General features: G+C 42.6%; 1 protein-coding gene across 1 annotated transcript in view; it reads right to left on the minus strand.

Annotated features, from left to right (window-relative positions):
- Nucleotides 1-13,598, minus strand: part of LOC146196062 (5-taurinomethyluridine-[tRNA] synthase subunit MTO1, mitochondrial) — a 39,918-nt gene that overhangs the window by 14,000 nt on the left and 12,320 nt on the right. Inside the window, exons 9-12 of the mRNA XM_084598074.1 lie at nucleotides 12,631-12,704; nucleotides 11,369-11,485; nucleotides 7,204-7,334; nucleotides 1,172-1,376 (exon numbers count right to left, since the gene is read on the minus strand). Coding sequence (XP_084454200.1) covers nucleotides 1,172-1,376; nucleotides 7,204-7,334; nucleotides 11,369-11,485; nucleotides 12,631-12,704 — 527 coding nt within the window. The remainder of the gene's footprint in view (nucleotides 1-1,171; nucleotides 1,377-7,203; nucleotides 7,335-11,368; nucleotides 11,486-12,630; nucleotides 12,705-13,598) is intronic.

Here is a 13,598-nt window from a genome sequence, read left to right on the forward strand (position 1 = left end):
CCACTGCTATGATAAGCCAGAATAACTGAAATCTGAGACACCACTGAGGTTTTATGTGCTTTGCACAATGTGGGCCAGAAAGTATGAGAACAATGTGGTCCTCCCAGTAGTTGCGTTCTTTGATGCTTATTTTTTTTTTTTCTGTGCTCCATGACTTCCTATTTGAAAGGTGTAACGGGATAGCATTGAAAGCCCCGTTTTCCAGAAAACCCAACGTCACCGTCAGAGTTGTTGGCATTGCGAGTGAAAAATCGAGAGCACGCCTCTGGCTGGTGGTAGTTGGTAAGTGACATGACAGGACGATGACTGGTCAGCAGGGTTCTGTAATGCCATGAGATCACATGACATGGCTGAGTTGGGCACCAAATGTTCTGGGACCCTTAGATCCTGACACACTACTATACCATGCAGACATGTTCATACGGCTTTGTTAAGGAGGGGCTTTATACCTATGTCACATAGTCTTTCAGATGACGTAGTAGCTCACAACTAGGTCATGCACTTTCCAGTTCTAAACGAAAAACACCGATAAACATCTGTCAGCAAAAAGAATACAGAATCAGTTGAAACCAAGAAACACCAGTTCTTGGTATGTTCATGCTAGTCTAGGAGCCATTCTTGGAATAAAAAAAAGGCCTCTGCAGCTACAGCCACCGAAACACACCTGCTAGCATCTCCGTTTCTGCAGCAATGAATCATTTGTAAAAATTTTGCACTCACAACGAAGAATATCACCCAACTTTTGTAGCTGAAGAGTAAACCAGTATATACCTTCAGCTATAAATCATAATTACAGGCAGTATCTTGGGCATACTTCAATCCATCACAGTGCCATTGGGTAGCATCAGTTAGATAAAAAAAAAAGAAATAGCGTAGAGGTAAGCCTCAATCCCCCTTCATGGGTATGTGCCAAATATCAAGGCAGAAGAAGAGGAAGAAGGAGACATCTCTATATAGTTTCAATGGCTGACCCCCTAGGTGCATGAAACTGATGCCAGATATGAACTGCGTTCATAGACAGCTAATGCTACACTGTAGTACAAGAGCAAGAAGTGTACAGTAAAGCACGATAATATACAGAGTACACTATCCATGTACTGCAAAATGCAGCATGGGAATATAGGAAAAAAAATGAGTTTGCTTATATGAAGCCTTTGACCAATTGCCATACCCTTTTCTGTGAGCCGTATGTCAGCATTGTCTGGTCTGAGGCTGAGCCTGTACTCTGCCCTGCTGGTGAACATGCGATAGGGTTCCTGGGTGCCATGCGTGGTTAGGTCATCGATGAGCACCCCAATGTAGCCTTCTTGGCGTGTGACAATCAGCGGATCTCGACCCAACACCTTGCAGGCTGCATTCACACCGGCCACAATGCCCTGTAGTTGCAGAGACAAGGACAGTATCGGCATGGTGATTAATGTGCTAGAAAGCAGTGGACTTGCAAAAAGCGAATGTGCAAAACTTCTGTGTGACATTACAGCAGTGATGCGTGTTTCTTTTGCTTTTTTTTTGTGTGTGTGAATTTTATTCCACGAATTCCTTCAATTTGAGACCTAAATGCATAGCAGGAAACTGCACAATGAACACTTTCAGTGCTTAAAAAGAAAGTGATGGCAGCTGTTTATAAAATGAATGCATAGGTAAATTTAGACCCCCTGACCCTACTGCCTAGGTCACAATGACATGAAGATCCTCCCAAGGCAATAGCTAGCCATGCTAGTTAGTTCAATGCTAGAAAAGCATACAAAATGCTCCCAATGTGTACAGCACTGTCAGTGTGGGAGACTGATGAAGTTCCCTACATGCATTTTGGTAAAAACAAAGTTTACGTCACACGAAGCTCTTAGCATTATGTACTTAGGTGCCGCATAGGCGTTCTATAAGAGCCAATCAATGCAACAGTATAAATACGAACAACAACCATTAAGCTCAACACACTCTGCCAAAGCTAATCCCATGCAGCTACCACAAAAGAGGTGCTACACAGTTAAGACAAATGAAAAAACAGCAGTACTGCACATGAAGGAACTGAAAAATGACCCCAACCAATTTCCATCAATGAAACATGATTTATTAGTTTAGCAACCAGTTTTAACAGTATTTTAAACCGTGTCTACATATGGGAATTCTGACATCAGTAACAGTAATGCATTTTAAAACCTGAAATCAAGCCAGGAAGAAAATGTCAGTGGCCTTAAAAATACACAATCACTGATGTTCCACATATAGTAAAAAAAAAAGGGAGGGGGAGGAGGGGGCAACTCAGATTCATGCTTAATGCTCCATTACAATGCAGGGACTCTGGCCCCATGATGAATAAATATGGCAACGTTCTTATCACTAAACATTTATGTAATTATACATCAAACAGGTCAGAAAAATTTTGTAACCATTTTCTTTCCTGAAAGCAGCCCCGGAAATCAGTAGGAATAACAGTAGGATGGAAATATGAATGCCTCACCTTATCTGAATGAATGCAAAGCAAAGTTGGAGCTTGGCAACTCGGGATGATTTCAAAATAAATACTAATGCAATTATAATGCAATCGCAAACCGTTCAGGCCCACTATAGTCAACAGCACATCAAGACATGAAAGCAATGACTACACTGACATCATTCAAGAGGAGATGCTTTAGCACTGTATACCACATTCAAGCACAGCCAAGCCTTTCATGCCAGAGGCATGCCTGATACCTTGATATTGTCGAGATGCCCCATCTTGCACCTTTTCACCCTTCTTTGCTTTCATTGCTCCACCAAATCCTTTTAGTGTTTTTCCTTTCCAACAACACACACTGCCTTCTCCTCGCATCCACAACCCCCTTCTTTGCACTTGCATGCCGTGCACTTTGCCCAATGTTATTAAAAAGCTGACTTCTCTTAGTGGCTTTTAAGCTTGGTGGAGAAGGTCACTTTAGCTACTCCAAAAAGCTTGAAAAAATTTAAAAAATGGGGGGTTAAGCTTGGCTTGAATCTAGTGATACAGTTTGGTATTTTATGGAGTTTAATCTCCCAAAGCGGCCCAGGCTATGAGAGATGCTGTAGTGAAGGGCTTCGGAAATTTCGACCACATGGGGTTCCTTAAAGTGCACTGAAATCGCACAGCACATGGGCGCCTTGCTTCCCACCGAAAAGCAGCCGCTGCAGCTGGGATTCAATCCCGCATCTTTAGGCTCAGTAGCCGAGTGCCCTAACTACTGCACTCCAAGGTGAGCCTAGTGATACGAGCAAAAGCTGTGTTAAGCATGGTTATGCATCGTTTGATGGCTTGAATTAGGAAAACACTCCAGCTTCTCAATCCGATATAAAAAAAAATGTTTTTCTTTAAGTTAAGTTCTGGGGAAAGGTAGGTGCAGTATACTTGGTTGGACACCACAGAATGATGGGCACCAAAGCTTAATCAGACCAAGGTTACAGCAGTTTATTGAAGGTCTTGGGGCCAGACAGGTTGACCTTGGCTGATACATGGCACAATGAAGCTTTCGCTTCAAAATTCACGCTATTCTCATATCCTGAATATAATGTGAAGTGCTTTCTGGAGCATTGTTTGATCTCTCCTGTGAAATTCTGCAGACTCTATGTTCCCAGTTCATCGAAAATAACATTTTCCACCGCAGAAAGTTAAAGGCCTCAGCTATGTCTGATAAGTGATGCTGTGTAGTTTCACAGCCCACTTGCTGTGCGTGTGTTCTTGGGGAATCTGCCATAAAAGTTATCACAACACACAAAATGGACGAATCTGAATCTATGCAAGCGGAAGTGACCACATGAAAGATGAGATTCCAGCACTGTATGAAGTATAGCATGTGACATCAGGCAGCAGTGATAGGAGGTAGTATCAAAATGTTTCAAGCTAACTCTGTAACAAGCGAGTGTATATCACTTATCTACGTTTACAAACTATCCCCTTCAAAACAATCCACTTGCAAAGCAATGCAGTACTCCCAGCGCTCCTGTCACTACTGTAATGTGTTCTCAAAGTCTTCTTTTTGAAGTGCGTCAAACATTTTCCCTAACTGATGCCAGATCTCCGCAGTGGTATTAAAACAATGATCTTTGAGCAGTATCTTTGGGAAGAGGAAGAAGGTTGTAGCAGCTAGATCTGGCCAGTAGGGTAGGTGCAGAAATGAGATGACGTTATGACACAAAATTAACAGTGCAAAAAACAGGACAGGAAAGAGACACTAATAGGTCCAGCTAATTCCTCTCTTGGAGATAACTCTGTTTAGACTGATGAATTCATGTGTGAAGAGACCTCAGTGACACAGTGCACTGTCGTTATAGACAAGCCTCGTGTTTGTAAACAAAGGTGGAGTTGCAATCGGCAGCGACATGGGGTGCAGGCAAAAGCGCAGTGTGCCTACACTGCACCAAGCGACGCTGCCTTCGAAATGAGTTCGCGCGTGCGAATATTCTGAAGCGTAAGCTTCGCTTCTGCGTAGAAATAGTTTGGTTTATGCCTGAAGATTAGTTCAGCACTTTATCAGCCGATTACTGCTGGAATTACCTGGCAAAAAATGCTGCACTGGCTTCCTTATCCATAGCCTCAACAACGCACAGCTAGGCGTAGGCGACTGCAGTGAGTGATTAAGTTAAATTAAAATGAGAAAGCGCTATGTACAAGAAAGACTAAAAGTGAACATTGCTCAACTTCCGGGCCTATTCCTAGCGCATGCAAGGAGGACGACAATGTGAATGACTGGAAGTGTGTTTTCAAATGCCGACTCTTTTGACTGCGGGCCTTTCTAGCTGCTTCAAGCACTTTCACTTAAGAAACAATATTGTCGGCAACTATATACATAGTGAACTAGAAATTACATTTCTAGCTCACTGTAACACCAACTTAAGTCATAAATTTCATATTTAATAAGAACTCAATCTTTTAGTAATTGTAATATGTTCGCATATTGCGCTGCCAATTAACTTGTTTTCGCCTGCTCGATAAAAAAGACGTTTGATGTCTGTCTCATCTTACATACGTAGCCAAGATCCTTCACAGGTTAATATATACATGAAGGCCTGTGAGAATTAATACTCTCATTATTTTCTCTTTGCTCTCTAGGAGAGACGCATGAGTGCAGATGCCAATTAACATTCTGCAAGATCGCTTGCAGCAAAATTTGTGCGATCTGCTGATGTTCTTGAATATACTTGGAAATTTTTTATTCGAATGCACGTCATCTATTATGCTTACTTTACACTCATAGCCAATTCCACTTTGCGACATTAAATTCCATGTACCATATATATACTACGAGAAAATTTAAGACTATGAGAAATAACGCTGCGGGACTGCCGGATCGTAACGATTTTACTATAGGACCGGTGATGAAGAGTCACTCGAAAATCGTGAAAGTAAAAACAAAGAAAAGCTACTTTACAATTAAGTCTGCGGGCCTATTATATCTGCAATATCGCGCTGGAGTGACCACTCAATGTAATTGCAGTTACCTTCGCAGCAGCATTTGTGTCTTTTTCTGTGTGAATATATGCACGAGAAATACTGCAGGTGAATGGAACTAGTACAGCTTCTCTGCGGGATCATACGCACGTGGAATATCCCGTCTAAATTTCTTATGACTTGATAATATACAAAACGGGCACGAGTTGCAGGCGTTTATTGAGGGTTGCAAATGAACTCATCTAGTTGCAGTGCAGAAGTGCAACGCACGTTAGCCGCGAAGGTAATCCATCACCGAAGTCTACTTGTCGTGCTCAACGCAGCTGCCCTTCGCTCTCATCTTTATACGACCGCAAGAAACATGTTAAAACAAGTGCCATTTTGTTTTTTGTGCCTCGTGGCGCAATCAACCGCACCACAGCTTGCGAAAATATCGGGAATTATGCCCGAAAACGTAGCAAGCGCCGTGCATCCAATGCAGACTGTTCGGGCTTTTGCCTACACCACGAAAGTCACTGTTGTCGCCAGCGCCGTCGCATCTCCACTGACGTCAAGGGCTGACGCTTGTCTATAGAGAATCTGGTTTTTCACGTGCGACAGATCAGGTCACTTTTAAACCTTTAAAAACGCTTAAAATCTGGCACCAGAACTTGCTACTGGCAGCTCTGGCCCCGACGGAAGTATTCTTGTACACTGCTCTGAATGTCAAAAAAAAAATGATAATAATAATAATAATAATAATAATAATAATAATAATAATAATAATAATAATAATAATAATAATAATAAATAAATAAAAAGAAAAATAAATAAAACAATGAGCAAGCACTTGGCTGAGCTGCGAATCTTCCTTTTCTTTTTTGGTCGTGGAAGTTGCCAGTGAGGACCGTTGCTTCGTCCCAGGACTTTACCCATAAATCCAAAGTTCCTTAACAGCAGTGATCCTCGACATGAAAGATGGGCCATCACTGGCATGCACGACGGAGTTCATGGCTGACTTCAATGTGGTGTTCCTTCCATCTTTTGGTGAGCAGCCAGGGTGTAAACCTCACACAAACTCGCCAGGGCATGTTCAAATCATGCACAAGGATTGCCGGAATTCTTTAGTACAACTGTCAGCAACGGCAGCAATGTTAAGGCTTGCTTTCTGATGACCCTCATGTACAAGGTGCAATACGGCTCGAGGCCGAGCTTGTTAAAGGCCACCTTGATCTCTTGTTCTTTCACAGTGTTTTGAGTAGCATGTAAGGTTAAATAGTGACAGAACATTACTGGAAACAGTGTTGTTCTGCCACTATTTAACCTTGCATGCTACTGGAAACACTGTGAATAATCACTGCAGCATTGCTGTAAACTTGATGAATTGTGCCTCCTGTGGCAGATTTGAACAGTTTCACACAGAATTTCACATTCACTGATAACATGCTTTTCATGAAGTAATCGCAGATGTGGTAGTGCATGTGGTCAGAGAAACAAAAGTTGAGTAGCCTCTGATGTACAGAGGGCAATGTCTTATGAAGGTTAGTGCCTCCTGTGCCTGCATGCAGCCTTGTGTAGCACTCTGTCAGCAGGTTACAAAATTGTCTCGAAAATGTTTGATAGCATGTCATGCACTTCACTCGCATTACATGCTATTACATGTGCATGCTTTTCAAGAACCATGGAACAGCAGTTGCCACTGGATCAAATAGCCCTTTCACGACATACATTGTCCGTTCAAGTAGTACTACAGGGCCCACTTTTGATGTACAGCAACTTTCCGTTGTGGATTAAAACTACCAGAGAAGCCTTTTATGGCTCACCTGGGCAGCAGCCTCTTCATAGCCAGTTGTGCCATTGATTTGACCAGCCAAGAAGAGGCCAGGGACTATCTTGGTCTCCAGTGTAGGCTTGATCTGCCGTGGGTCAATGTAGTCGTATTCGACACCATACCCTGCAAGAAACGAATACCAGGGTCCATTCTCTAGCGTACAATGCTAGAGAGTGCACAGACCTCATTCCATTTGTGAATATGTTCTGAGACAACACATATACACGGTGCTGCAGCTAGGTAGCACCATGAAAGAAATTTTGCTACCATTTTATCTAAGCATTTAACTAAGCTAAGATTTAGCTAAGCGTGTGCGCAAGCACATTGCATTTCATTTCGCTTTCAGTCTGAGGCTAAGGCTTCAAGGTCAGGCTTCAGGCAAAGATAGGTGCTGTGGACCTTAGTAGCAGTGCACTACAAAACTTTGGAATCATTTAACAGGAGCAATGTAATAGTGGTGCATTTGGAATCATCGCGCCACTCTTATCAATTCTGGCTGTACAACCAGGCACAAGTATTTCCCAAAAATGAGATTACGCCGAAATTGCACGGGAAACCTCGCCGCACAAGAAAGCTGACTGCTCACGTGTAGAGCAGTGAGTGAACTGAGTTTGCTGAGCTCACAAGGCGGATGCTTCTTGTGGTAGATAATCTGGTGTTGCACTGTGAAATGACTCTAAATGATTACCTGAAACCCAGGGAAGTATAAGGAATTTCTGATGTGTGTGATGCTTATAAATGATAAGTTAGTAGTGTAATTATTATTTCTTCAATGGCAATTAATTTCACCATGTGAAAAAACTTTTACACACTTGACAAAATTTAGGACTATCAGCAATTAATTTTCATTAACTTTAAAATGCAAGCTATGAATCAGTAGCTGCGAAGACATCGTAAAAGTTGCGGCCACTGTCATGTTCTGGCAAGAAATTTTGAAGGATGATTTCTTTATCATTGTAATTATTGTAGAGCAGTGACTAGGGGCAGTTCTGTCATTTAGTTCCAAAACAGGTGCCAGATATAAAACTATCGTGAAAGAAATGGAGTTCATCTTATCATGAGACTACAAATATGTATTTATTCCCGAAATAAACACCGATATTTAAGCCCGCATGAAGCTATTTTACTCCCCTTTTCAGAAACAACTAGTTTGATCGAAAGACAGCACAGATGAAAAGGGGTTCTAATGATTCTGATGGGCTACCACTGTACATTGGTTCATGTGTATTATGTAATATTTAGAGCAACAGGTGCTGTGAAAATTTGTTTCTCAAACGTTCGAGCATTTCTCTAAAGCAATATATGCTCATTACCACTGTTACGAATGAGCAGAACCTTTCAACAGAAAAAAAAAAAAAAAAAAAAAAAAAAAAAAAAAAAAAAAAAAAGAAGAAATGAAATGCATATATGGGTTTAACGTGCGACATCGGTTATATGACGGATGATGTAGGGGCGGGCCTTAGTGTCGCTGACCACGTGGGATTGTTTACCGTGCAGTCAAATTCTACAGCCGAGGAGCGTCTTTCGAAACGGCCGGGATCGAACCTCCCGTTCTCGAAATCAGCAGTCGAGCGCCCTACCACTGAGACACCACAACAGAGGTTTAAGAGCAAAATAAAAAATAAAAATAATAATAAAATAAAAATAAATAAATAAATTACTCAATCAACTCTATCGTGGATGCCGAAGGCACAGAGTGGCTTGTTCAAACTGAATCTTGCTATGCAGCAGTCTGCGGTCGCATGTTTCAGCAGTTGCGGTATTCCAAACAGAAACGGGAATATATGATTTTTGAGGGTTTGCATTAAGTTGTACTGACGGCAGCCACCTGTATTGCTTTGATACGGCGCCTAACAACAGCAGTGCTTCGTTTGAGACAGTACTTATCAAAGGATCTCAAGCGCCGAAGACCGCGACTGGTGATATGTCCTTTCCAGTGTGACATACTCGATATGGACAAGTATTTTTTTTCTTTTTATGGAGCGTGGAACAATTCTTTTGCAAGAGGCAGATAAGTAAGCAAAAGCGCACAGGAACTACGAAACAAACAAAAAGCACTCTTGTGCACGCCGCACGCGCGCACGTAAATTTCTACAGGTTGGCACGCGACGCGAATATGTATCCACACTGGGTAGGGTTTGCCACTTTGACGCTAGGTGGCGACTCTGCTCGACCTCGAGGCCAATAAACGATGGCTGAGCAGTCGGTGATGGTGATGGCAATATGACTGCACTCTTTGGAATGGGCGAACACAACACCTCAATGTGGCCAATCAATAACGCACATCTGTCAAACTTGTGAAAATTCCAAGAATTTCTTTTTAAACGTCGAGTGGAAATATATGTGAAAATAAAATAAAAAATTTTCTATCTTGCACGAGCTTTGTGAGCTTCTTTTAGCGCAAATCACGATTCCCATCTATAGAACATGATTTTTCAAGGACTTTCAAGGGTTAAAATAATCAAGTACTTTTAAAGGACTGCTATCTAGGGTATGACCTTTTGAGCAAAGGAGCCGAATGCTTCGATCAGGTACCGGAGATAGTCACTGCAAAATGCTACAGCGATACGCGCGCCACTAAGAAGCAAAAATAGAAATCAAAACTTTCTCATCCTCTCTTTCGGAAACTAGCTTCCCAGTTCTCTGCGCTGGCCTGTCAAGCCACGAGGCTGACGTCAAGGTCACAATGACATCTATTGGCCCGTCTTGCTGACTGACGGGTGAAGAATGAGAGTAAACCACTAATTGAGTCGGCCGCTCGCTGCGCTCTTTTCCCTCGACCGTTTTGTTTCCTTGCACGCCGAGTATCACCATCACAACCATCCTGCTCTGAGTCCATTCCGTGTGCTGCGCTGTTCCTATAGTCTTCCCTCTACATGCACGAGGCGGCACCATGACATACGCGTGTGACGTTCTCCACAACACGCTCTACCTCCCGCGTTTATAAACGCGGAGGAGGAAGGGGAATTTGGCTTGCGGAGGCTAGACGACCGGGCAGGAGAGTTATGGTGGCTATCCTTTTTTTCTTTTTCTGCATTTTTTTTCTGGCATTCTCGAAAGCAATCTCAGTTGAAACAGAGAACGGTTTAAATTACTGTTATTAAAATTTACTTCAGTAAAAAAATGTTGTGCTTTTAATTTTTTGTCCTCGGTGAGAAATTTCTTTCAAATCAAATGTTCAAATTAGTAGCTTGTTTCAAGTAGCATGAGGAAAAAATTTCTACCTCAAAACGAATCTGTGTCATCGACATTAGGATTTTCCTGGCAAGTTTCAAGAAAATTTAGAACATTTTGTACGTTCTAAAATTTATTTTTTTCTAATTTTTTTCGAGTTATTATCTTGTCAACTGAAATTTTTTATTCCCATCCAACTAGGTCTGTGTTTCCCTAATTTTTTTTTCTTCAGTTTTTGCACTGAGTATTTGCGCTAAAAGAAATGCTTTTCAGTTTTTCAAATGTGCATTCTAATTCCATCATTGGTATATATTTTACCTATTTTTATCACTCATAAAATATGCAATGAAAACGTTTGTCGAAAACATATGAAAACGGCCATTTTTCTCCTGGTAATGAAAGAGTCAAGAGGTTATAATTTTACTGGTTTTCTAATTAGCAAATATAAATTATCTAACTTTTCATTGCTAACTTTAGCTTCAAATATTCAAATCACAAGTTGCATAGATCATTGAAAAGGTCAGTTTCAGTTGTATTTTTAAAGTGCTTTGAAAGTGGCTTTTTTACACAAATATCCCCTGCACCCACTGGATTCTTGTAGAATGCAACAATGTTTGGGCCTACTCGAACAAGCTCCATAAAAAGCTATACTAACATGGTTTAGTACTTAGGAAGCAAGTAGTTTTACGTTACATGGGTGGGTATTAGTTCTGAACACGTGCGATCATCATAAGTCTTGGTTACAAAATTTGCTAAGATATAGCATGCCAATGGTTCCTAAAAAGCAGACTGCCTGTCAAGAAAATTAGTATGCTTGTGACACAACCATGCTCACATGGCTGTCACTATCAAATATTTGCTTCTACTTCATTTTTCTTCTTTTTATGAAGGTGGGTTCAAGATGGGGTGTTTGCACTTTGTGGAGGCCAATAACCATGAATGTAAGCAGCTGTGAGTGAAATTTCGGTGGCTGCACGTCTCACCTGGCCTGATCATTTCCACTTTGTGGCAGCCAGGCATGCATCGAACTAGCTTCTGCTGTACATCAGCAGGCAAGGTGCACGAGATTCCATTTGGGTAGACCACGTGGGTGTCCCTACCTGCAGAGAGAGAAATAGTACTGGAACCATGCACAGCCACTTTTTCCAAGAGTCCCTGTCGGAACTTCGACAAAAGGTAGACACAATCGACGGGGTGTCAGACGAGTGCAGGGCAAGCCTTTAAGTATAAGCAATGGAAAAAAAAAAAAGTCGAAATAAAATCCTGCTGCCAAGACACGCAATATCTACACTGCAAGCATGCAAGCAGCGGGTCCAGTGTTGTCGTGAGGGGGGTGCGGGGTTGCAGAGCTCAGGGGGGTGCAGCTGGGCAGTGGGAGGGAGGAAGGGGTGAGGGGCAAAATTAATTATTGTGTAAGACGCGAAAAGGCGCACATCAATGCCACTGACTGGCAAGTGTGATCTTCCTGCAGAATGAATTATTCTGTTGTGAGGAATGCCTTAGTTTATGCCAGACTCCTCGCTATCTGAATGTTGGACCGGGCCTGTGTACGTGCGTGAACCCTGGAAACACCAGCATTAACCCGAAACCCATAGGGAACCACTGCGCCGGAGCTAGACGATACTCGGTGGCGGCCGACCCATTGGAAACCCCTGCGCCGAAGCTAGACGACACCCGGCGGCGGCCGCGCCACCGCATCGCCTGTTTTTGTGTATGTACAGTTCACTCTCCTTTCCCTAGTGCGGACCGCCTCTTTTGTCTTTCATTCTGTTTGTTTATCTCCTGTGCCGTTCTCGCTCCTTGAACCAGTCACACATCCCCTTCACCCTTTCAAAAGGCCGAAAGGCACGCAATGCCTGTTGCTCTGTGGAATGGCACATCTGATCACTAGGCGTTGACTAGAAAAAAAAAAAAAATAATAATGAGAAGTAGGAAAACTTTAGTAAGGCTAGATGCTTTAAAAGGGGAATTGAGATTAAATGTACCTAAGAGTGCTCATGCTGTTCTGACCCTGCCTCATGCAAGTACAGTCTTTGTCAAAAGTATACGGCCCGAGGACTTTCGTTCTAAGCCCTGTAACGAGGCTCGTAAAGCAACTGTCGCGTTCAAATCTCGTAGATGACAAATCTCACCCTCATTCTCCTCTAGCTTACATTCATATTCCAGTATTGCTGCGAACCTCTGGGCCGTATACTTTTGACAAAGACTGTACATCCCGAGAGTGCACGCAAAGCTTGATTCTTGCCTTCTGGCTCCAGCCACACCTGGTGAATGCGGCCCTTGAAGCGAAGGACTTTGGACTCTATGGACGGGCAGTACCTGCAACACAAAAGCAACAAAAGGCGATATGGTAAGACCTCACAGAAACATGCTTGAAGGTGTGCCTAGCCTACTTCATAATAACCAATCTATTGCTCAAGTCCCTTGTGTATTCCAGCTTTACACTCACTAACTACATCATAAACCTAGCTACCCAAGTAAGAAGGCAAGCATCCAGTACCTTAACTACTGAGCCAGAGACTGTTTCCACGCAGTACAAAGTTAGCAACCACAACCACACACTGGTGTCCACTATACATGCCAGCTATATTTGATAAAGCTTGCCCCAACAGGTGTTTGAGGCAAAGGGAGGTCGAATATGCGTTATAGTTTATACCACCAGAATTCAGGGCCTGTGACCACACGAGGTGTTAAGCATGCACTGAAAATGGCTTGCTTTTTTATCGGCTCGATATTCCACAAATTTTGCTGATGCAGAAGCTCAAAGACAAAATTTTGTGAAGCAGAGGCAGCAGGGCCCCCTCCCTGTGGTTTGCAAACTTTTTGATGCTGCAAGGTGGTCACATGACTCCTGCTCCATGATGCCACACACCTGTGAAACCGACCTTAGCAGGAAGTCAGCAAGAGACGCAAACAAAACATTGTCATTTTTAAAAAAGGGCATTTTTAGAAGCTATTTTTAATGTCCACCAAATCTAAGTCTCAGCCAGGAACCAAAAGTCCCCTCTTTTTTTTCCTAAACTCACCTCACTCAAATACACAGCCTGAAGCACAAAAGCCACAGTACCCTCTGGTAGCTTTTGTACTAGCCACAGTGCGATGCAGTACTATAAGCATCGCCTGCTAGGCCGCTGCCCTGTTTGTTTCTTGGCAGCTCCCAAGTGCCGTTGCCAATGTCCTTAACAAAAATGTGGCTTAGGTACTTGTGAAAAT

This window comes from Amblyomma maculatum, chromosome 3, assembly GCF_055883805.1.
Source record: "Amblyomma maculatum isolate TAMU_Amacu chromosome 3, ASM5588380v1, whole genome shotgun sequence".
In the NCBI taxonomy this organism is placed as follows: Eukaryota; Metazoa; Arthropoda; class Arachnida; order Ixodida; family Ixodidae; genus Amblyomma; species Amblyomma maculatum.